We start from the raw sequence: 26,161 nt of genomic DNA on the forward strand, positions 1-26,161 counted from the left end.
CTATATGGAAATGTAGGGACACTTTCTTATGCAAAAACAGCAGCGCTGGTTGTAAATGACCCTTTAGGTTTCCAAGTAAGTCAGGACAATAACAGGGGCCTCATTGCTCCAGGATGTTTTTTAATTCAGGTGGGACTTGAGAAACAAGGGGAGACTTTAAGAGCAAAAGAGTAGTAAAGTGATACAGAGACTGAGAGACCAGAAAGAAGATTTTCTAACAGAAAGTGATTTTATGTTACACAGTCAGGAAGTTTCCCCAACAAGAAATTCAATGAGAAGTGAGAGCTCAGCACAAAACAGAAAACTCAACACAAGTAGCAGAGACAGAAGCAACGGATGAGAGGGAATGTCAATAAGGACAGTCTGTGAGACACACGGTAAGTACATTAATATATAATTGTGTCTGACTGATACAGAGATACAGGGATGGCAATGAGGAGTAAATGTATCACATCGTATATAAATGTATTCATGGCTGTATGGGAGCATTTATATGGGACTCATTTACATTTAAGGCTACTATCATTTTATACACTCATTATAGAGATGATGTGCTATTAACTGTGCATCGGAATAATGGGTTGATTGAGGAATTTACTAAATATATTATAATCTCAAATTTACGGCTAAAACTGTTCTTGGTGAATGTCGCCTTGTTTGTTGAGTGAAGTACAATTGAGAGCAAACTGTTTCCTAAAGCTACAGACAGGAATGGCCTGTAACCATCATATCAACTGTAATTGGAACATACCAAGGGGCCAATGTTTAATGGCAAGAAGAATTTGTACTAAAGACAGTGAATTCCTTAATGAATGTTCTCAATTGGACAAAAGATTTAAAGAAAATGTTATCAGTCACAATGCTCTAATGAAAAGGTAGTTTGAGGGTAAACCTGTTATACACAACACCATCGGGAAAGATTAGACACTAAGGGGTTATTTAATAAAACTCAAATGTTTCTAATTTTTTTTTTACAGAAACAAACTCAACCTAACTCCCATTCACAAATTGGGCATATTTACTAATAATTCAACTCAAATAAAAAAAAACTTGAGTGTCCTTTCAAATTGGGCAACTTTTTCAAATTCTTATGCACCAGCACATAAAAAAATAAAAATCTGTAGGGGAAAAAACATCTTTAAATGGTTAAAGGGACTTCTGTTATTGGCTTTTACTTGAATTCAACTGTTTTTTTCCACAGTTTTTTTTAGATTCGAGTTTTTTGTGGGTCCAGAGCTTAAAAAATCTCAAATTTTTTTCGTTTTTTTCCTCTAAAAAAACTAAAATTTTAGTAAATAACTCCCTTAGTATAATAAGGCCTCCAATCATATAAAGGGTAAAGTTAAAAAGCATTGGTGCATACTGGACTTCATTGCATAATACTATGAGTGTGTGCCAGCATGGTTTTATGTGTAATAGATCTTGCCAGACTAACTTAATTTCTGTTCATGAGAAGGTGAGCAGAGACCTTGATTCTGGGATGGCAGTGGATGTGATTTACTTAGACTTTGCTAAAGCATTTGATACAGTGTCACACAGAAGGTTACTGGTTAAATGAAGGAATGTTGGCCTGGAACATAGTATTTGTACCTGGATAGAGCCATTAAGTATATATTCATGAAGCTGCTGGATCCAGGCAAAATAAAATGTGAAGCCACTATGGTATTTTAGTGACCTACTGTACTGATCTCCTTCTGTCCCATTAGCCACCCACATCCCCCCCACGTCCAGCCTCTGTAGTCTTGTAACTTTTATTTCAACTGTTCATTCTCTCTCTGATACTCACTCACCTTCTGTAACTCCCCCTCCCTCCCACAAACTAAAGGGGGACTCGTGACTGTGACTTATTTCCCTGCTGCTGCACATTCATTTCTATGTGATCAGTGAAACAGGCGTTAGATAATCAGGATCATTCTGCAGCAGCACATTCAGCACATTCACTACTCACGTCCCTCACTGATCACATAGAAATGAATGTGCGGCAGCAGGGAAATGAGTCACAGTCACGAGTCCCCCTTTAATTTCTGGGAGGGAGGGGGGAGCCGGCAGCTCAGAAGGGGAGGAGCTTGTGTGGAACGGAGACGGAGTTGTAAAAGTTTATGGAGAAATTCTTTTTTATTGTCGTCCAAAGTTGCAACATAAATGAACCATCTATGTTTAATTTTATTTCTAAAGGATAGATCTTCAATTCTAAATTGAATGGTTTCTTATATATAATATATAAATTGTGTAAATATGTGAGTATAGCTTTAAATGTAGGGGCTTCCTCTTTAATCCAGAATAAGAAAATTGATTTCCGAGTGGCCGCCATTACTAACCAACAAAAAAGAAAAGTGAGTCTTTCATATTTAATAATGCAAATTGCGGACACAATGAGATATCTACGTTAATTGAGTCTTTAATATCTCCCTCAATTCTCCACCATAACCATAAGGTTTTAATAAGTGGCCATTGCCAGATATAATGACAGAAATCTACATTCAGCTCTTTACTTTCTGGACAATCTGCTGAGAATCAGAAGAATTCTGAAACAACAATAAAACTGTTGGTCTCTCCAACTCTCAGAAATTATATATATTTTTTAAAAATTTAAAAAGATTTTAGAAGAATCTTAGATGTAATATTCCTTCCTAACAATTCAGATCATTTCTTCCTGGTTTAACAAACGGATCTGCATTTTTAGATTATGTGTTGAGCAGAGAATTAGATAATATTTCTGTAGTAATTAAATTTTCTGTAGTAATTATACAGGCATTTCTGGATTGAATATGCCCATTATCCATTTTATTCAGTGGTTATAACGGCATGTCTGGAGTTATATTGCCTTTAATAATTTTTGTTAGTAATTGTACTGACATGTCTTAAATTAATATTCTAATGATATCAATAGTATGTAATAATTATACTGGCATGACTGAGAATACTATGCCTATCTATTTTATTCAGTCATTATGTTGGCATGTCTGGGATTAAGATGCTGATTAAATAGATTTATCCCACACACTGACAAGTATATATACAGACAGTCCCCAGGTTACGTATGAGAGTCTGTAGACTTGTTCTTAAGTTTAATTTGTATGTAAGTAGAAACATATACATTTATATTAAGTGCAACAAGACACATTTATTAACATAGTATTTATTTTGACCTTTCTCTGCTCTGCAATAGACAACACACAGCCGAGTGGATTGGAGCGGGGGTTATTAAAACGTAATGCTAATAAAGGTCAAGTAAACCACACTACATTACTGTAATAGTCTGTGTTTATAAGAATGAGCTGTAAGTAAGTGGGGTGTCACCTGAGGACTCCCTGTATTGTGGGGGGAATTGCTATTTAGGCAGTAGCAGCAGCTCCTATCACACAGGTGAGAGACAGACACAGACTTCCCAGCTGAGCTTTTGTATCTGAATTTATTTAACAGCAGATTAAACACAAAATAAAAGTTCATGACATCTGAGGTTACAATAAAGCAGAATAGTAACAGTCCTGCTAGTGAAGATGTGTTTGAGAAGTTGCTGGTGGTTTCACTTATAGAATATTTACCCATATAGGGAATCCCATAGTCAGAGCACAGGGAGTTAGTTAACCCTTTCCAGTCAGCCATCATAGTGAGTGGAACTAGTGCAGCTGAGCTATTGCTAGGGGAGTAATCCCTGTAGGATAGAGAGGACTTCAGCCCTGTAGTGAGTTGCCAGCGTGTACACCCGATCTGGACTGTGGATTTCCCATCAGCCTCTGTGACACGTACAGTGGATCCTCAGGAAGCTCCTCCTATATCAGCATTTCAAGCTCAGTGTGGGTTAAATCTGTCAGACTCCTCCCCTGTATCTGCCTCACAGGGTTAATTTCTTTTCCACTGTCACTGGGAGTTGGTGAGATCTTGTACTTTACTCACCCCGGGGCATCAATCTCTTGTTACAACACAAACTCTGCTCATTCTACATTGGGATTTCTAATATATTCCTGCAGATCCCAGAGGGATCACTCACCTGTCTTAAAGTGACAGTGGATATATTCATTCATTTATTGTGTTGCACATTTGTGTTATCATTGTCATTTAGCTGTACTTATTGTATTATACTATATTACAGTTACTACCTATTCTGTTACATTGGTTACTGTAATCACTACTACTGCAGTTCCCAGGGAGTTCTCTGCCCACCAATATCTGGTTTTAGCCCTGGGTGGAGGCACTTAACTTATCTGAACCCCACAAATTTCCCACTTTCCCAGCAGAGGCTTGGGATCTATAGTGTTAACACCACAATGTGGCCCTGGATAGTCCTGCCGAGGAAGGGTTACATTTTTAGAGGTGCTGCTAAGATCCAATTGTGGAATTTCAGTCACCGTGTCTGTTATTACCCCAACTAGAGTTAAATTGTGAGCTCTGCAGGAAAGACTTTATTTGCTCTGTGCTTTTGCACTTGATCATATTCTCGTATAGTTACCAAATGATATTCTGGAACAGACACTGTTATGTTACCCAGGCCTGACTGGTTCTGCTATAGTCACATCATCACTTTTACCTTTATAAGGATTGAAACAAGTGATGTGTCTGAGCTTAACAGAGACAATATACCTACAATTATCTATCCAAATGGTATTTATCCAATGAAATGGTCTGTTATATCCTCCTAGTGTTCCTGCTATGCACCCACAATGCTCATCCAGTCCCATGTCTGTGGAGCCACATACTTATTGAAAATATCCTAATTTTGAGTGGTGACCTCCTCCAGCGCCTCTCCTGTTCACTAGCCTAGACACCATTGCACCTGAATTATCTGAAACATACAGAAAGTAACTGAAGTTAGTCTACGGTCATTGCAAGAGACTGTCTGGGGTGTAAAGAAGTATTTTGCTTGTTCTGAACCAGTAGCCAAAGGGAAAGAAGTATTTATTGACTGGATAGAGATAGAGGAATAGGAGGGAACTGATGGAATGAAGTAGTGTAGCCTAATGGGGCCAGTAACACTCCCTGCTTTGATTTTGTTACAAGCCCATAAGACTAAACAGCCTGATTGTACTTGCTAATACAGGGTTAAACACCTCAACACTTCATAAATTTAAATTTAAAGCAAGCCGCAAAATAATCCTCACCGAATGGAAAGGAATGACCTGGGTGTCCAGACCCCAGGCCCGTCACTTAAATATTGTACAATGTAATGTCAATGAAGTAGAAATCAGCAGAGCTTGTCACTCACCAAATCTGCCGGGTGGCCCGTGTGCCGTGCCCCGAACCCGTCGCATAGACAATATAAATCTTCAGAATAAATATGCATGCACTCCTGCGACCAAGGCAATAGAGGTTAAAAAATTGTAACTTTATTCCATTTTGTTAAAAGATATGCGTCCTCACAAAGTGGTTGCTTATATTTGACTTTCTATGGCTCACAGGTCTTCTGCCAACTGATTGTGGGATCTAATGTGAAGGCCGTTGAAGATGCTTTTCTAAAGGTCTGCAATTATAAGGGACCATTGATGTCTCTTACTTCCCTGTATCAGCAGCAGTAATATGTTGGCGCTATATAAATACATGTTAATAATAATAATAACAGTAAAGAGATGGTGTCAAGCCTCCTATAGAAATTCCAGCTGGTCAAACACACAACTGATACAGGTTACCAGATCTCTGCCTATTGAATATGACACCCAAAGCTATTTTCTGGAAACTCTATCTGAACAAGTGGCAAAGTATGGTTGGAAATTGATTCCAGAAAGAAAGGATTGGTGAGAGGGGATTCCCATGTTTGATTCGGTTGTTCATTACAGCCCTTGGTCTGTTGTAGTGATTGAGTTTGATGAAGTTGAAGTGTGTTAGTTACTCTGTCTGTTCAGGAAGTTACTTCTAAATCTGAAGTATGTTCTGCACATGTTGAACCAAAGGATGCACCTCTAAATTTTGATGTTGGGGACTCTCCCATGCTGAAATAAACTGATTATTAAGGAGCTCAATCAGAAAAGATGTGTTCTCCACTGATGACATGGATGTTGAATGTGCCAAGAGTGCCTTTCAGGGAGAGATCTAGGAAGCTGCCACCCTGAGACATTGAAGATGTGTGTAATAGTGATATGTGGGTTGGGTCTTACCCGACCTTAACCCTCCCTCCATGCTCCCTCGAGCCTGACTTCTGGCTTCTCTTAATAGACCCACCCCACCCCATGATGTCACAAAAGGGGCGGGGTGAGCAGACGCATGGCTATAAAGCCAGAAGTGAGAAGCCGGCAGTGTAAGGTGGTGGGACAGCAGGAGGGAGAGCTCAACCTACCCAACACCCACAAAGGGGTGCGAGGATGGCCCAAACCAACTGACTGTAAGGAAAATGAGTGATTGACAGAGCAGAAGATAGAGAGAATAGGACAACACCTTAAAGATGGTATTTAGAGCTTTTAGCAATTCAAGGAATGTGACACTGGTTAATGCTTGATTTTCACCATATATAGTATGTTAAGTGCAGTAATGATGTATTTGTACCATATATAGTATGTTAGTTGCTAAAATGTATATACTTCTTATATCCTGTGTGGGGGAAACATATATAAAGCTTCATTTGGGGGGAGGCTCTTTGACTTGTGCCTGGACTTCAGAGTATCTGGTTATGTTGGAATTACTGCTGAGCCATTTTATGGAGGGTCCCTCAGCGACTGTATCAATAAATCTCTTATGTTTGTTTTACTTGTATGTGCCAGTTTAATCACTCTACGGACTGAACAAGAGCCCATCTCAATACACTGACCCATGGGTCCCATGGGTCAGTCCCACATGACTAGTGTGTAAGTGACTGAAAAAGATAAAAGATCAGACTATAATGACATATTCTAGAAGTCCTTATGCTTCCCCTATTGTGGTGGTTTGGAAAAAGGATGGATCTGTTCATCTGTGTGTGGACTACCATACATTGAACCATAGAACCATACTGACCAATACAATTTGCCCACAATTGAAGTGACAGTAGGTGGTTTACTATAATGGATCTCAGATATGGATACTATCAAGTACCCATGTCCCCTGAGGATCAAGAGAAAGTGCCTTCATTTTTCCTCTGGGATTTTACCAATTTACAAGAATGCCTCAATGTATTTGCGAGGCCCCTGCCACATTCCAAAGACTTATGGAAAGAGTATTAGGAGACCTATGTCCCCAAGAGTGTCTTGTATACCTTGATGACATTGTGTTCTGAAGTAACCTCACAGAGCTGAGGTCCTTCCTAGGTTTCTGTGACTATTATAGAAGATTCATAGAGGGATATTCCAAGTTGGCAAAACCCTTACATGCCTTTCTGACCCTCACCTTGACTGATGAGAAGGCTGCCAAAAATTCCAAATTACTCTTAGGCGATAAGTGGACTGATGCCTGTACTAAGGCCTTTGCTGCTTTGAAGAAATGCCTCACAGAAGCTCCTTTGCTGGCTTATGCAGATCCTACAAAGCCCTAAATCCTCTATGTGGATGCCAGCTATGACTGTTTGGTTGGAGTACCTCTTCAAGGAGCTTTGCATCCAGTGGCAGATATAACTGACTCCAATTGAGAAGAACTACCCAGTGTACAAGTTAGAGTTTCTGCCAATTAAGTGGGCCATTTCTGAGAAATGTTGTGGGTTCCTGTATGGAGTACCATTTGAAGTTAGAACTAATAACAACCCTCTAACAAATGTTCACACCACAGCCCAACTGGATGCTTCAGGCCACAGATGGTTAGCAGTCTTATCTAACTAATAGTTAACACTAAAGTATAAGCCAGGTCCCAAAAATGTGGGAGCTGATGCCCTATCTAGAAGACCTGGGCTGTCTGCTACTTCTGATAATGAAGAGTAGAAAGAAATTCCAACATCAAGGATACACACCTTTTGTCTAACTTCTGCTATAAACAGAAGGAAACTCAACTTCTCAGACTTAAGAATAGTGGATTCACTGGGTGCCAGACCCCATTGTGTTCCAGATGCTTACAGCTGCCCTTCATTGCTAGGGATTGATCAGTTGCCCCCTTGAAGAAAAGGGATTTGATCAGAGCTCAGCAAGCTGATCCAGTCATCAGGCCCCTGAGAAAAGCTGTTCTACAAAAAGATCAGGAGTATCTTAAGAAGTCTCTGTCTTCTGATAGCACAATCCTACTGAGAGAATGGGAGAAGTTTCAAATAGATAGTGGACTCCTGTCTAGGGTGCTACTATACCACGATCACTCTGATCAATACCAATTAGTTCTTCCCAAGAGTTATCTGCTTTGTTTGTGTTAAGAAACCTGCATGACAAACATGGACATTTAGGAACAGAGAAAACCTATGGCTTGATTCAAGATAGGTTCTACTGGCCTAAAATTAGAGAAAATGTTACTGATTATTACAGAAGGTATCTGAGATGTTTGCAAAGAAGCACATTGACCATAAAAGCTGCACATCTGGACATCTGAAAAGTTCTAGGCCCTTAGAACTTGTCTGCATGGACTTTCTCTGCATTGATCCTGATACTAAAGGGGTTGGAAAAATTCTGGAAGTCACTGATCATTATACCTGCTATGCTCAAGCATTTCCTACCAAGGATAAAAAGCTGCTACTGTTGCTAAAGTTCTTTACCGAGTATGGATTTCCTTACGTTGCCCTCAGATCAAGGATGTGATTTTGAGAGTAAATTGATCAAAGTGCGTCTGCAGCTACTCAATCTCTACAAAAGCACAACTGCACCGTATCATCTGCAAGGATTTCCACAACTAGAAAGATTCAACTGCACCTTGCTAAACATGCTTGGTACACTCCCTGTTAAAGTAAAAAGATTCTGGAGTAACCATGTTAGTACCATGGTACACACTTATAACTGCACTCGACATGAGACTACTGGATATTTTCCCTACAGTACTTCCTCATGTTTGGCAGAGAAGCATGACTACCAGTAGATCTTTACTTTGGAGTATCAGTGGATGGTATGGATAGTATCAGTCACTCTCAATATGTTGCCAATTGAAAGAAGACTTGTCTAGAGCCTGTTGCTGAGGATAATGCTTCCAAAACTAATCAAGGCAAGAGAAGATATGATGCCACAATGAACTTGTTCCAGGAGTGTTACTGAGAAACCTAGGAAACCAGGCTTAGCATAAACTAGCTGATCTTTGGCATACTGACTTATATGTTCTAGTTGATAAACTGCCTGGTATCCCTGTCTAGCGCATTAAAGGTCCAAGGGGGTATTGAAAAGCCTGGCACAGAAATCATCTCTTACCCATACCTCAGGTATCTGACTCAGATGTTGGGAATTCACAAAATTACATTAATGTAATGCACCTGCATAAGTTAATGGGGATGATGATGAACAGCTGACAGTTGCACCTACTAACTCACATGATGACCAAACTCCATCTGCAAGAGAAGCTTGTTCTGAATTTGTTCCTGCTACCCAGTCTGGCCTGAATCAAACTCAAAATTCAGTTAACCCAACCTCAGGTTGGGATGTGCGGAGGGGATAAAGAATGAGGAGGCCTCTTAGTGCCCTCACCTATGATTCTCTAGGAGAACCTAGATATACTTCTCAACCTTTTGTTGGATATGCTTTACCTTATCACAATGGTTTGAATGTACCTTGTGTCACTGATGTTCAATCTTTGCTAAGAGAAATGCACCAAATGATGAGTAGATTATCTTTTATGATTTCTGTTGCATACTACTAACGTCATTTCTCATTGTGACTTGATAGAACAAGATGTTATAACAATATAAAACACATTGCATATTGCTTCTTTACCATGTTTGTATCCTTGCTGGGCCAGAAGGGATTTTCCAGGGGCAGAATTTAGGGAAACTTCACTTGCCTTTTCCCTAAATGCATAACCCTATGACATATGGGACAACCAAAAACATGGCAGATACTTGTATCGCAGTGAGTTTTTATACACAGCCTGGCCAATAAGCAAGAAGGATTTGCTCCTGACCTTGTGATCTTTAAAGGAACAGTAACGCTAAAAAAAAATTTTATTAAAAAATCTACCTAAGGAAACCTACGCGTTTCGTGCCTTCTCTCCCAGCACTTCGTCAGGGTCTGAGAAGGCACGAAACACGTAGGTTTCCTCACCAACCCACTGCCAGAAGTTCACTAGATGTGCCAAATAAAGCCGCAAGAAAATTGAGCTTTAAACGTCTCTTGTGATTCCTTCGATCAGCGCCGTATAACGGGGTAAATCTGTGCACTGTAATTTACATATCCCAGTGATTGGCCAGGAGGTGCTGTGACCACTTCCTGCCACACTTTGGTATAGTGAGTGAGAAGGGGTGGAGCTTCCTCTTTGGCTCCTGGTGTCTAACCCATCCGAACGTTTCCAGGGAGCCTGGGTACAACAAGGCCCAATAAAGCCAGTTTGCCCTAGAGGGACCTGAACCTCTAGTGTGGAAGTCAGGAGCAGGGGCCCCATAAATGAGGCTACTGAGTGGCACTCTAGGAGAATAAGACAGTGAGGGAAAAGAGAAATAACAAGGAGGTGTAACAGGGAGGAGCTTCCCAGGCTATATGATTTGCTACAGTGAAGGGACACAGTGGATAGTGTGTGAGGCTTTAGCTTCTCCTCCCGACCCCTCCACTGGGTGAGATCCAGACCATGTGTGAGATATTTCTGCCTGGAGGTGCTGCACTGCCTTGACTACATCCTCAGGGGATTCATATACACTTGGCTCTGATGTACTGTCCTAGCCTGTGAATATATTCTGCAAATGCCTCTGTACTAATGTAAGTACCTGTGGATCATTTGTCTCTGACAAATAAAATATTCTGTTCTGTTTGATTTGCAAGAACCTCCTAGAGCCAATTTCTTTGTTCAGTTTCTACACAGTGGACTGTGGGAGTTGTAGTTCACCACTTTTACATTTTTTCTACCAGCCTTAAGTGTTAGAGTCAAATGTAGAAGATAAAGAAACAGGGCTGACCGGCACTCAAACGGATCCACAAGACCAGAGATATTCAGTTAAAAATTATAGCTTCATCTCCATCCACCCTACGCGTTTCACACCCTTCAGGGTGCTTAGTCATGGGCCCATTCTGCTGTACCGCTCCCGAAGTTGGGGGTCTGGGGCTAGTGCACCCGGACCACTTTCACTGTTTGGTGAGTTACTTTATAACTAATTCTGGAGCACCTTGTTGTCCTCTAACCATTTGAAAAGAGTCAAATGTAACCCATGCTCTAGTATACAAGCTGGTTGTTAACCCCATTGGTCTAAATAGCCCAAAATCATGTTACAATTGCCTAACATTCATTGTGTTATTGTTATTTTGCTGTTTGTATTACAATTTACCATTCCAGTTTCTACCTATTATTTGGTTTATTGTCTGTTACATTGGTTACTGTAATCACTGCGACTGCAGTTCCCAGGGAGTTCTCTGCCCACCAATATCTGGTTTTAGCCCTGAGTGGAGGCACTTAACTTATCTGAACCCCACAAATCTCTCACTAAGTGAGGCTTGGGATCTATAGTGTTAACACCACAGTGTGGCCCTGGATATTCCTGCCAAGAAAGGGTTACATATATATATATATATGCGCTCAGAATCAGACTTTTGGAGCTACAAATCTGCCCTGCGCTCCTATAACACCAGCCTCTTCCAAGCCAAACAAACTTACTTTACTTCACTCATTAACTCCCTTTCTAAAAAACCAGCACAACTTTTCTCCACCTTTAACCCTCTCCACCCCCTCCATGCACATCTGTCTCTGCTCAAGATATTGCTGAGCACTTCAAAAACAAAATTGACACTATCAGAAGGGACATTCCACTACTCAACCCCCCTAGACTTCCACCACCCTCCCTCCACACTCCCCAGTCTCTCCTGTGCTCCTTCACCCCTGTCACTGATGAGGAATCTCAAAGCTTCTGGCCTCTTCTCACCTTACCACCTGCCGCTTGATCCAATTCCCTCAAAACTTCTCCGCAATACCAATCCTTGTCTAATCAAAGCCTTAACTCACCTATTTAATCTTTCCCTCTCAACTGGACTGTTTCCTTCTCAACTAAAACATGCTCTTGTCACCCCCATTCTGAAAAAACCCTCTCTTGATCCCTCCAATCTTGACAACCTCCGACCTATCTCTCTGCTACCTTTCATCTCTAAACTACTTGAGCGCCTAGTCTACAACCGACTTACCTCATTTCTCTCTGACAATAACCTGCTGGACCCCCTACAATCTGGTTTTAAGCCACAACACTCCACGGAAACTGCCCTGACTCGACTAACTAATGACCTTTTAACCGCTAAAGCCAACAATCATTTCTCACTACTAATACTGCTTGACCTCTCAGCCGCATTTGACACTGTAGATCACCCTCTCCTCCTCCAGTCCCTCCATTCTCTTGGCCTTCGTGACACATCCCTGTCCTGGTTCTCTTCTTACATCACCAATCGTTCCTTCAGTGTCTCCTACAATGGAGTATCATCTTCTCCCCTACCTCTTTCTGTTGGGGTTCCTCAAGGCTCTGTCCTGGGACCATTACTATTCTCCCTTGGCAGATTAATCAACTCGTATGGTTTCCACTACCACCTCTATGCTGACGATACTCAGATCTATCTCTCATCTCCTGATCTCAACCCAGAACTCCTAACTCGCGTCTCCTCCTGCCTGTCCGCTATCTCTACCTGGATGTCGCAACGCTACCTTAAATTAAACCTCTCTAAAACTGAAATGGTTCTCTTTCCTCCAACTAACACCAGTAACATCCCAGAAGTATCCATCATAGTTAACAATTCCACTATCACCCCCTCTCCCCAGGCCCGGTGCCTTGGGGTTATCCTAGATTCTGCCCTGTCATTCACTCCTCATATCCAGTCACTTATTAAATCATGTCACTTCCACCTAAGGAACATATCCAAAATATGATAATTTATAACCCAAGATGCTGCCAAAATTCTTATTCACTCTCTCATCATATCGCGTCTAGACTACTGTAACTCTCTTTTAATTGGCCTCCCCCTCCAGAGACTGTCAGCTCTCCAGTCCATAATGAACACTGCTGCGAGGCTCATACACCTCAGCAACCGCTCCTCCTCTGCCTCGCCATTCTGTCAATCCCTGCACTGGCTTCCGTTACCTTTCAGAATCAATGACACTGACTTTCAAACACTTCATAACTCTGCCCCACCCTACATCTCTGAACTCATCTCTATATACTCACCCAACCAGTTACTACGCTCCTCTACTGACCTACTACTCAACTCTTCTCTCATTACCTCCTCACAAACTCACATTCAAGACTTTGCAAGGGCTGCACCCCTCCTCTGGAACTCTCTCCCACGGTCTGTCCGACTTTCTCCCAACCTTTCTGCTTTCAAAAAATCTCTGAAAACGCACTTCTTTCGAGAAGCCTCCCCTCACTCTGCTTAACTACCAAATGCAACACCACATACAGTACCATATTTCTCACCCACTTAATCATTCAATCTTGCCCACTCCCACACCTTATGTATTACTCCCTTCCCTTTAGAGTGTAAGCTCTTTCTGCATAGGGCCTTCCTCACCTTTTGTACCGGTATTGATTGTGATGTATGTAACTCCATATGTTCTATGTATAGAATTCATGTGATTTAGTTGTATAATATGCAATATGTTGGCGCTATATACATAGTAACATAGTAACATAGTAAGTAAGGTTGAAAAAAGACACATGTCCATCGAGTTCAACCTTTTTTTCTTCTTTTTTTTATTAACTACCTATCTGCCAGTTGATCCAGAGAAAGGTCTGAAGCCTCTCCAATTTGCCTCAGAAGGGGAAAAATTCCTTCCTGACTCCAAAATGGCAATCGGACTAGTCCCTGGATCAACTTGGACTATGAGCTATTTCCCATAACCCTGTATTCCCTTACTTGCTAAAAAGCCATCCAACCCCTTCTTATACCTATCTAATGTATCAGCCTGTACCACTGATTCACTTCCCAGCTCTCCCTGTAACACCCCTTTCCCTCCTCTAATCTCATTGGCTCCCTCCTGTCTGCTGGGAGGAGCTACTGGTGAATAAAGCATCCGACCCTTCCTTGTACCTATCTAATGTATCAGCCTGTACCCCTGATTCACTTCCCAGCTCTCCCTGTAACACCCCTTTCCCTCCTCTAATCTCATTGGCTCCCTCCTGTCTGCTGGGAGGAGCTACTGGTGAATAAAGCATCTGACCCTTCCTTGTACCTATCTAATGTATCAGCCTGTACCACTGATTCACTTCCCAGCTCTCCCTGTAACACCCCTTTCCCTCCTCTAATCTCATTGGCTCCCTCCTGTCTGCTGGGAGGAGCTACTGGTGAATAAAGCATCTGACCCTTCCTTGTACCTATCTAATGTATCAGCCTGTACCACTGATTCAGGGAGACAATTCCACATCTTCACAGCTCTCACTGTAACAAACCCCTTCCCAATATTTAGCTGGAACCTCTTTTCTTCTAATCGGAATGAGTGACCTTGTGTCAGCTGGAAAGACCTACTGGTAAATAAATCATTAGAGAGATTATTATATGATCCCCTTATATATTATACATAGTTATCATATCTCCCCTTAAGCGCCTCTTCTCCAGAATGAACATCCCCAATTTGGCCAGTCTTTCCTCATAGCTAAGATTTTCCCTTTACCAGCTTAGTTGCCCTTCTCTGTACCCTCTCTAATACAATAATGTCCTGTTTGAGTGATGGAGACCAAAACTGTAGGGCATATTCTAGATGGGGCCTTACCAGTGCTCTATACAGTGGGACCCCCTCCTCCCGTGACTCTCTGCCCCATTTAATACAACTCAAGACCTTATTTGCCCTTGATGCTGCTGACTGGCATTACTTGCTACAGACAAGTTTATTATCTACAAGGACTCCAAGCTCCGTCTCCATTATGGATTTGCCTAGTGCAGTCCCATTAAGGGTATAAGTGGATATTGTTACATCCCAGGTGCAGGACTTTACATTTATCAACATTGAATCTCATTTGCCACTTAGCTGCCCAGATTGCCAGTTAGCCAAGATCCTGTTGCAAGTGCCACATCCTGGATGGAATTAATTGGGCTGATAGTTTTGTGTCATCTGCAAACACTGATACATTACTTACAATCCCCTCCCCTAAGTCATTAATGAACAAGTTAAATAAAAGTGGACCCAATACTGAGCCCTGGGGGACCCCACTAAGAACCTTACTCCAAGTAGAGAATGTCCCATTAACAACCACCCTCTGTACCCGATCCTGTAGCCAGTTTCCTATCCATGTGCAAACGACTTCATTAAGCCAACAGACCTTAGTTTAGAAAGCAGTCGTTTGTGGGGCACAGTATCAAACACTTTGGCAAAATCCAAATAGATCTACTGCCCCCCACTGTCCAGCATCTTACTTACCTCATCATAAAATGCAATCAAATTCGTCTGACATGACCTATCCTTCATAAAGCCATGCTGATTGTTGCTCATAATGCCATTCATTAGGACAACATTTTGAATGTGATCCCTTAACAAGCCTTCAAATAATTTGCCCACCACAGATGTCAGACTTACTGGTCTATAATTGCCAGGCTTAGATTGTAATCCCTTTTTAAATATTGGAATAACATCAGCTTTTCTCCAATCCATAGGCACCATACCAGATGACAGTGAATCTGAGAAAATCAGAAATAGGGGCTGGTCTAAAACTGAACTAAGCTCTCTTAGAACCCGGGGGTGTATGCCATCAGGCCCTGGAGCCTTGTTTACATTAATTTGTATTAAAGCTTTTTGAATCATATCCTGAGTCAGCCACTGACTAGATTGAGCTGAGCCATTAGTGCAGTTATAAAGTGAGCCTGGGAACTCACACTCCTCTATTGTATACACTGAAGAAAAGAACTGATTTAACACATTTGCCTTTTCTGTATCTGTTACAACCATACTGGTACCATTATTTAATGGAGCAACACTCTCAACCTGCATCTTTTTACTATTAATATACCTTAAAAACTTTTTAGGGTTAGTTTTCACCTCCACCACAATTAACTCTTCATTTCTTTTCTTAGCCTTCCGGATTGCTGATTTACAACATTTATTACAGTGTTTATATTCATTAAATGCAGCTTCTGTCCCTACAGATTTGTAGTTATTAAATGCCTTTCTCTTCTTTCCCATTAACTTCTTTACTTCTGTATTAAGCCACACAGGATGATTCTTAGAGCTTCTACGTTTAGTCCTTAAGAGAATAAATTGGGAACAGTAATGATTTAATATCATTTTAAAGGACAACCATTTCTGTTCTGTGTTTTTAGCTGAAAACCTAATGCCCCAATCAATACTCTGTAGGGCAGCCCTCAAGGCACTAAAATTAGCTTTTCCAAAATTCCTGGTTTTTGTTGCCCCAGTATATTTTTGTTTTTTGCACCAGACATTAAATGATATAACATTATGGTCACTATTACCCAGGGGTTCAATGACTTGCACATTTGTTATAAGTTCTGGCTCATTAGAGATCACTAGATCCAGAATTGCATTTTTTCTGGTTGGCTCCTCAACAACCTGTGCCATAAAATTGTCATGTAACAGTTTATAAACTTGTTCCCATTAACTGATCTGGCAGTACTGTTGCTCCAGTCAATATCTGGGTAATTAAAATACCCCATTATCATTACTTTCCCCAAACTAGCAGCCTTTTCTATTTGCATCAGGGGCTTATTCTCGTCACTTACATTAGGGGGTCTATAGCGACTCCTACAATTAATTTGCTGGACTCTTTACAATTGGTGAAGAACTCCACCCATAAGACTTCTGCCCCCTCATTTTCTAACATAACCTCCTCCTTTATATTAGATTTAAATCCTGCCTAACAAACAGACATACCCCTCCTCCTTTTCTATTGCCTCTGTCCCTGGGAAACAAAGTACAGCCACTGATATTTACTGCCCAGTCATGTGACTCATTCAGCCATGTTTCAGCCAATCACATCATGTTTTTCCTACAACACCACCAGCTCCAGTTCTCCCATTTTACCAGTCAGATTTCTTGCATTTGTAAACATACATTTAATACTGGTCCCATATTGAACATATGACATGTGCTCCTCCCTATCCTATATAAATACATGTTAATTATATATATATATAGTCAACTACAAGAGTCCTCTGCACTCAACCCATTATCAATATATTTAAGACATTGAGACATTTTGTGCTACTGCTACTGAAAAATGCCTTACCCTTTAAACAAAACAGGGATTGTTTGTCCATATATTACAATATATTTAATAATAAACTCATCCCATATCTGGCCAGTCCTACCCTTAATTTTCATCTGATTCATTAAGAATTCTATTGCTTCATTATATATTTTACACTGGGACTAAGTTTTACCTGCAACTTACTCGCTGCTTCCCAGCTATAGTCAGGTGATCCCACTGGTGGCCAATAAAAGGGCAGCCAAGTTTGGGAGGTTTACTTTGAAAGCAGCAAGTAAGTTGCAGGTAAAACTTAGTCCCTTTGTAAAATGTATAATTAAAATGTCGCTGTCTTAAATATATTGATAATGGGTTGAGTGCAGAGGACTCTTGTATTTGACTATATGTATTTTGTGGTCACACCCTCATTGCATCCCCGCCTAATGGTTTTATAAATGAGTGTTGAGCACAACTTTCCCTTGTTTGTTTTATATATATATATATAGAGAGAGTAGACAAGAAAAAGGCAGCACTCGTTATATCAAAAAGTGAAAAAAGTGTATTTGAGTTAAAAGTTCATTACAAGACCTGTTAGTGGCAGCACATCTCTCTGCCTGCGACGTTTCGGGCCTGCAGCGTGCCCTTTCTCATCACATAACAGGATAATGTCAGTAACACATGCCAAACATTTAAACATCTCAACAGGAAATGACATCAGGCTCATTAGCTATCAGCATTTTTAACCCATTCTCTGCCATCCCTGTTGTTACATAGAGTCATAAGCAATTCACCTCTGGGAATTCAAAAATCAAATCTAACACACCTACTTCATGTCATGCTGCTACATTGTATCACAGAAATAAATACAGATCATAGTCCCTATTTAACCCGGATGGTGCCAGTGTCTTCAACCTGTGAATCCACCACACCTCCCTTTGCTTTCATTTTAATTCCCTATTGCCTCCAAATTTGAGGGGTGGAATTCCCTCCAGAAGCATGTATTTTAATTGGTCTGCTACATGACCAGCTTCTAGGAAATGTTTGGAGACAGGTAGTCTCATGTTTCCCAAATTGATGGAGGATTTATGTTGAGATATGCGTGACTTGACCAATTGTGTGGTTTCCCCAATGTATATGAAACCACATGGGCAGGTCAACGCATATATCACATATTTGGACACACAAGTAAAATGTCCTCTCAATGATATCTTTTCACCCGAACTGGGGTGTATAAAAGCTTCTCCTTTAATAACATGTGAACATTGTACACATCCCAAACAGGGATACATCCCTAATTTTCTCCTTCCTAGGAAGGCATCACTCCGCTTGGATTGCGTTTTGACCTCAGACGAAGTGACCATACCACCGATAGTTTTACCCCTTCTGTATGACATGACTGGAGGAGCCACAAATTCTCCTATTTGGGGATAAGCTTTGCTTAGAATGTGCCAATGGCGGCGTAAGACTTTCCCTATGTTGTCACTGGAATTACTAAATTCAGATACAAACGGAATACGTTTGTTAGCCGAATCTGCATTCTTCCTGCCTGTCTGTTGTGTTACATTGCTCGCAATCTTCTTGACTTGTATCGCTTTTTTCGGGCTTTGAGACTAAAAGTTCATTTTTCTGTTAACCCTAATAAAGATGATATTGTTGCAGGTTCTACGGATGCCCTTGATATTGGAAGCTGGGGGTTATACAATAAGAGCCAATATGTTCCTCCGACTACCTATCCGGCAGTAGAGATGTATATTAAAAACATTCAGAAGGATATCAGAGAATTGGACTTTACAGGTACTGGTGGGTATAGGACCATGTCTAATATTACTAAAGAACAGAGACAGGCACTGGTTGGATTGGGCCAGAGAACTGATATAACTGTGAAGCCCTCTGACAAAGGGGGCGCCATAGTTATATTAGACACTAATTATTATGTCTCTGAGTTAGAGAAACAGCTTTCTGATAAAGATGTTTATGAGATGTTACAATGTGACCCTTTACCATCCATTCAGAGAAAGATACACTGTCTATTGAATAAAATGCTCGATGATGGTGTAATTACATCTAATTCAAAAAAGTACTTAACAGTACAAAACCCAAAAGCCCCAAAAGCCCCAAAAATTTACACTTTACCTAAAATCCACAAAGACCCGGTTTGCCCACCGGGTCGTCCAATAGTCTCCTCCACTGAATCTGTTTTCAATCCTTTGGCCATAATGCTGGACAAAGTCCTAGGTCCATTGGTCCGGGAAGTCCCCTCGTACATTAAAGATACAGGGCACTTCCTGGAAAAATTAAAAACTTTGAAAACAGAAATTACAGATGATGTACTACTGGCCACATTGGATGTGGCCAGTTTGTACACATCAATTCCCCATGGAGAGGGGGTTGATGCATGTGCATGGCTAATGGTGGAAAGGGCAAACTACACTGATACACATATACAATTTTTTTGGAGGCATTGAATATTATTTTAAGATGTAATTACTTCACCTTTAAAGATCAGTTCTACTTGCAGCTCAGTGGAACAGCGATGGGGTCCAACGTCGCCCCGCCATATGCAAATGCCTTTATGGCTAAACTTGAAGAACAGCATGTATATTGCAATGTAGACTACACCAGGCATGTGATTGCCTGGTGGCGCTACATTGACGATATTTTTTTGCTGTGGCGGGGTGACGCTGAGTCCCTATCGCGGTTTCACGTTTTTTTGCAAACGATGCATCCTTCAATCTCATTCACATTGTCTTATGATTTTGAGAAGATACAATTCGTAGATGTACTTGTGTATAGGAATTCCATGAATGGGATAGAGACATCAGTATATACAAAACCCACCGACCGTAACCAGATTCTCCATTTCCATTAGTAACCATCCACCACATACAAAAAAGTCTATACCTATTAGCCAATTGATGAGGGTTGACAAAATTGTAAGTAACACTGAAGAAAGGGCGAGACAACGTCAATTAATGTGCAAAAAATTTATGGATAGGGGATACCCTGGGAAAGTGCTTCAAATGGCACAAAAGAAGATTGCGAGCAATGTAACACAACAGACAGGCAGGAAGAATGCAGATTCGGCTAACAAACGTATTCCGTTTGTATCTGAATTTAGTAATTCCAGTGACAACATAGGGAAAGTCTTACGCCGCCATTGGCACATTCTAAGCAAAGCTTATCCTCAAATAGGAGAATTTGTGGCTCCTCCAGTCATGTCATACAGAAGGGGTAAAACTATCGGTGGTATGGTCACTTCGTCTGAGGTCAAAACGCAATCCAAGCGGAGTGATGCCTTCCTAGGAAGGAGAAAATTAGGGATGTATCCCTGTTTGGGATGTGTACAATGTTCACATGTTATTAAAGGAGAAGCTTTTATACACCCCAGTTCGGGTGAAAAGATATCATTGAGAGGACATTTTACGTGTGTGTCCAAATATGTGATATATGCGTTGACCTGCCCATGTGGTTTCATATACATTGGGGAAACCACACAGATGGTCAAGTCACGCATATCTCAACATAAATCCTCCATCAATTTGGGAAACATGAGACTACCTGTCTCCAAACATTTACTAGAGGCTGGTCATGTAGCAGACCAATTAAAATACATGGTTCTGGAGGGAATTCCACCCCTCAAATTTGGAGGCAATAGGGAATTAAAATGAAAGCAAAGGGAGGTGTGGTGGATTCACAGGTTGAAGACACTGGCACCATCCGGGTTAAATAGGGACTATGATCTGTATTTATTTCTGTGATACAATGTAGCAGCATGACATGAAGTAGGTGTGTTAGATTTGATTTTGGAATTCCCAGAGGTGAATTGCTTATGACTCTATGTAACAACAGGGATGGCAGAGAATGGGTTAAAAATGCTGATAGCTAATGAGCCTGATGTCATTTCCTGTTGAGATGTTTAAATGTTTGGCATGTGTTACTGACATTATCCTGTTATGTGATGAGAAAGGGCACGCTGCAGGCCCGAAACGTCGCAGGCAGAGAGATGTGCTGCCACTAACAGGTCTTGTAATGAACTTTTAACTCAAATACACTTTTTTCACTTTTTGATATAACGAGTGCTGCCTTTTTCTTGTCTACTCTGTATTTGTACGGATGTCTCCCTAAAGGCGCTGCACCAACCACACTTGTTAAGCTGAAGATACAGTGACTGCTGCTAAATACTTGTCTTTTATATATATATACACACACACACACACACACACACACACACACACATATATCAAAAGCCAACCTATTCCAGCAAGTGTGCAAATATCTCCCACACACTGTGATGTCACTTCCACATATGTCATCTGACTAGGCATCATGTCTGCTCCCATGATGGTGCCCATGTGACTTTTCTTTCTCACTGGTCACATAGCAACCTTATCTCCTAGGCAATGAGCTTCTATTCCTTTAAATTATAAGCACACAATTCAATTTTCTCTCTCTCTCTCTCTCTCTCTCTCTCTCTCTCTCTCTCTCTCTCTCTCTCTCTATAGCTACACAGTTCCCCTTTACCAACTATTAATTGTAAGATTTAGCTCAAACGTGTACAAGAATTATACACATAAGTATACGGCCCAACATTTTAAAAATGGAAAGAGAGACAAAACCAGGTGTAGTGCGGTGAAAATGTTTAGACACAGTCATTTTAGTGGCCACACCCCCTTATTACCATGTCCATTTTACAAAAATTGTCAGGTTATGTAAGTTTAAACACATTTCTGTGCGTTATGTTTTATGTGTTATAATAGTTTTGCTAATGAAGGTGAATTGCCCTTTAAGCCGAGAATCAGTTCTCCCAAGAGACCTGCTTATCTTATTATTTACAATTGTATCTTTGTTTATCTTAAATTGTTATGAATGTATCAACGTGCATCTGTTGAGTATTCTGGGCTCTCTGCCAAAAGCCCCTTATTTACTTACATTTCAGAAACTTTGTACCCTTTTCTGGCTGTTCAGCGCAGGAGATCAAAGAGAAACTCTGGACATTTCACAAATAATCAGGGACTGATATATATATATATATAGGTGAACAGTAAAATCACAGAAGGCACAAGTGCCAATAATCAATCAGTAATCCTTAAAAATACATTTATATTCAATGACTGTTTATATGACAAATACCAGTTTTCCAGAATTGAAGTGCAGAGTCCAACATTAGTGTGAGTGTGAGTGCAGCAGCTCACTCATCTAGGGGCAGGTTCCAATTGGCTGATCCATTAGTTGGTCCATTTCTCAGTAGGATCTATGGGGAATATAAGAGCAACTATTGTATCAATTCTAAGGGCAGAGAAACATGTGAAGATTTGGTTAGATTTAGATTGAGAGGCAGTGCCAATCTAGCAGATTCGTCTAGGATGAGTGATGATTGATCCCACACCTACACTAAACTTCAGGGGCACATTGCTCTAGAAATTGCTCCATTAAGCAAAGCTGGTGAAGTCCCTCAAGTGTTTTTACCCCACTATTTCTCACCCACTGGTGAAAGGTGCAACATAATTGGCAGGCAAAGACCCAGTGGGTATCTGTACCTTGTCTAAGGCTCTAAAGACCTGGCAGTATGTCTCTGGGTAAATGGCATAAAAATCTCAGAAAGAACTCAACCTTCTCATAGTCAGTCTGCTGAGGGTAAGACAGTTTCTTCTAAAATCTCTTGCCTTGCCAGTTAACTTGCCTGTCAGTATTTCTGGCCACTCTGCCTGTGGAACATTGTAATTCTCTGTAATTCTGATTTCAAAGGTTCTCAGGTAGGAATCAATGCCCTCCTGTCTGTCATCAAATGTGGGGAAGGTAGCATGTATTTACCACTGGTTTGTAGAATTCTGATCTCTGGTTGGATCCTGAAAAAATCCAAGGCAGGTGATTGGTGGTGCTGCATTGTGCCCAGGACCTCCTGAGAAGCCAGTTGAGTGCAGGTGATCTGCAGCAGAAAGAACAGGCCCCAACATGGATCCATCACAGGATCTCTGCTAGAAAGGCAGAACCCAAAGAAGAAGTTGCTGTTTCTTCCTCCATGTTTGTGTTCACAAAAGGTCCAAATTGTTTTTGTCCTTTGGATGTATGTTCTGAATGATCCCACTGCTGCCTCCAAATGTCATGAAACTTACCAAACATTTCATGACAATTGGTGCCATTTGTATGTTCACAAAAGGTCCAAATTGCTCTTTGCCCTCTGGATGTATGTTCTAAAATATCCCACTGCTGCCACCAAAGGTCTTGGAACCTTGAATATCTCTGCAATTCTTTCAGGATTTAGAAAGAAATCAAATCAACATTTCCAATGCTTGTCACAGGTCTGTCACATTGAGGTCCTTTTTCATTAAAACAAAATCCATATCCAAATTCTACCACATTGATGGAAATTTACAAAACTGGTAAAAACACAAATTCTACTATAACTGTCTCAGGTGCATCACCCCTCCCTCCTCGCACCTGAGTTGGAATCACTTCTGCTCCCCAGATTGTTTGTGTTGTGGGGGACTGACTAATCCCTAGTTTTACTGATAAGCAAGTTGTTATTTCTCTAATACTGATCATGCTTTGATTATTCTCCTTGGTCTTGTTGGGTCACAGCTGACAAAGTTTCAGTGATGTAACAATGGTGTGTCTCTGGCTCCCATATGTAGAAATCTTTTACAGGGGGCCCATCTGCAGCCCAACCACCCAGTTGTATCCCCCACTATATAAATGCAGTTATACAGGTACAGTGCGGGGTACAACAGTAGTGCTAGATACATTTATATTATGCAAATGTGCATGTTTGAGGAGTGGCCTATACAGAAAGGGAGGGGCCTATAAGGATGCAAGAGGTGATTGTTATATTCAGATAAATGAATAAAATTTTCCAAATTCAACCCTTGTAGGTAAATGTGGTGATGAATGAGGAGCCTAAGAAGGAGGAAGAAAGAAATGTTCAGGAGAAACTGAGTAAATGAGACAGAGAAACAGTGATAGAGATGGAGACAGAGACCCAGATGCAGAAGGAGCTCAGAGGAGAAGAAAATAGAAAAGCTGATATTATTCCTCTGATGGAGACAGAGAGGGAAGAGTTGGTCGGGCAGATCCCTGACATGGAGGAGATGTGTAACATGTGTGATACATTGTGTTCCTTACTGGCACAGGAATCACATGGAGCTGCACTGTGTGGGGCTGAGGGGGCACATAATGAGGGGGGCACAGATGGGATAATGGCCCCTGGATTGGCTCATATTGTGCTGGGTATAAAGAGACAGATCTATGGGCAGGAGGCTACAGACCTGTTACTGGATATACACACGGCTCATAATCTTGTATCTGTATCAGGGGACAGGAAATCTGCTTCCTACTCACTAACAGAACTACATTACCCACAATCCCCAGAGAGATTTCAGTATTGGTCTCAGGCTTTAAGCAGCAGGAGTTTCTCCTCAGGGCGACATTACTGGGAAGTGGAGGGCAGTGAATCAGGGTATTGGGGGGTAGGGGGGGCCTATCCCAGTATAGAGCGGGGAGGGATTCAGTCCTGGATTGGGAATAATAACAAGTCCTGGGGTTTGTACAGATGGAATAATAATAATACATATTCAGTGAGACATGACAGGAAATGGAGAGAGTTACCCCACATCCCGTACTGCAAGAGAATCAGGATCTCATTGGACTATGAGGCCGGACATCTGTCCTTTTATGAGCTGAGTGAGCCAATCAGACACTTACACACCTTCACTGCCACATTCACTGAGCCCCTTCATGCTGCATTCTCTCTTTATGGTAAAGGTGCCTGGGTGAGAATCATTACAGAGAGAGAAAAAGGAGATAAAGTACTAACACTAGAGAGACAGACAGACAGACAGATAAGAGACAGAGAGAAGTTGGACTCAGAGAGCCGGATGCAGGAGGAGGATGTTGTGTCTCATATAATCCACAAGGGGGAGACAGAGAGGGAAGAGTTGGTCGGGCAGATCCCCAACATGGAGAAGCTGAGCAATATGTCTGATACATTGTGTTCCTTACTGGCACAGGAATCACATGGAGCTGCACTGTGTGGGGCTGAGGGGGCACATAATGAGGGGGGCACAGATGGGATAATGGCCCCTGGATTGGCTCATATTGTGCTGGGTATAAGGACACTGATCTATGGGCAGGAGGCTACAGACCTGTTACTGGATATAAATACAACTGGGTATCATGTATTTGTATCAGGAGACAGGAAATCTGCTTCCTACTCACTAACAGAACTACATTACCCACAATCCCCAGAGAGATTTCAGGATTTTGCTCAGACTTTAAGCAGCAGGAGTTTCCCCTCAGGGCGACATTACTGGGAAGTGGAGGGCAGTGAATCAGGGAACTGGATGGTAGGGGTGGCCTATCCCAGTATAGAGAGGGAAGGGCGACAGGCTGCAATTGGGAATAACAACAAGTCCTGGTGTTTGTACATGGAAGATAATAACAGATATTCAGTGGTACATGACAGTAAATGGACAGATTTACCCCACGTCTCTTCCTGCAGGAGAATCAGGATCTGGTTGGACTATGAGGTCGGACGTCTGTCCTTTTATGAGCTGAGTGAGCCAATCAGACACTTACACACCTTCACTGCCAAATTCACTGAGCCCCTTCATGCTGCATTCTGGGTAGAGAGGGAAGGTGCCTGGGTGAGAATCATTCGAGAAAGAGAAAAAGGACCTGAATTACTACCAGTAGAGAGACAGACAGATAAGAGACAGTCAGAATCTGACAACAGGCAGAAAGAAGTTGGAGCCAGAGAGTCAGATGCAGGAGGAGGATGTTGTGTCTCATATAATCCACAAGGGGGAGACAGAGAGGGAAGAGTTGGTCGGGCAGATCCCTGACATGGAGGAGATGTGTAACATGTGTGATACATTGTGTTCCTTACTGGCACAGGAATCACATGGAGCTGCACTGTGTGGGGCTGAGGGGGCACATAATGAGGGGGGCACAGATGGGATAATGGCCCCTGGATTGGCTCATATTGTGCTGGGTATAAGGACACTGATCTATGGGCAGGAGGCTACAGACCTGTTACTGGATATAAACACGGCTCATAATTACTTA

The 26,161-nt window shown here is 41.5% G+C and overlaps 1 protein-coding gene and 1 long non-coding RNA gene across 3 annotated transcripts; one reads left to right on the forward strand and one right to left on the reverse strand.

The window, feature by feature from the left end:
- LOC121394787 (butyrophilin subfamily 3 member A3-like) lies at positions 1-26,113 on the forward strand. 2 transcript variants are annotated; one of them, XM_041566815.1, is made up of 3 exons: positions 1-377; positions 23,971-24,206; positions 25,083-26,113. In XM_041566815.1, exons 2-3 carry the CDS (start codon positions 24,064-24,066, stop codon positions 25,936-25,938), a joined length of 999 nt encoding a protein of 332 aa, XP_041422749.1. In that variant the 5' UTR covers positions 1-377; positions 23,971-24,063; the 3' UTR covers positions 25,939-26,113. The 2 variants fall into 2 exon arrangements, with proteins under 2 accessions (XP_041422749.1, XP_041422751.1); XM_041566817.1 differs by lacking the exon at positions 1-377 and adding an exon at positions 18,698-18,895.
- LOC121394790 lies at positions 22,185-23,959 on the reverse strand. The gene is made up of 2 exons (XR_005962016.1): positions 22,913-23,959; positions 22,185-22,352 (listed from the first exon to the last, which is right to left on the reverse strand). It is a non-coding gene; the product is annotated as an uncharacterized LOC121394790 (long non-coding RNA).
- Positions 26,114-26,161: the final 48 nt, after the last annotated feature.

The sequence above is a fragment of the Xenopus laevis genome, chromosome 6L, assembly GCF_017654675.1.
Source record: "Xenopus laevis strain J_2021 chromosome 6L, Xenopus_laevis_v10.1, whole genome shotgun sequence".
NCBI classification, from domain to species: Eukaryota; Metazoa; Chordata; class Amphibia; order Anura; family Pipidae; genus Xenopus; species Xenopus laevis.

Coding starts and splice junctions, on each gene's coding strand:
- LOC121394787 (XM_041566815.1), top strand. CDS start 24,064: ATGGAGACAGAGACCCAGATGCAGAAGGAGCTCAGAGGAGAAGAAAAT. Junction 24,207..25,082: donor ATGTGTAACATGTGTGATAC/ATTGTGTTCCTT, acceptor TATGTCTGATAC/ATTGTGTTCCTTACTGGCAC.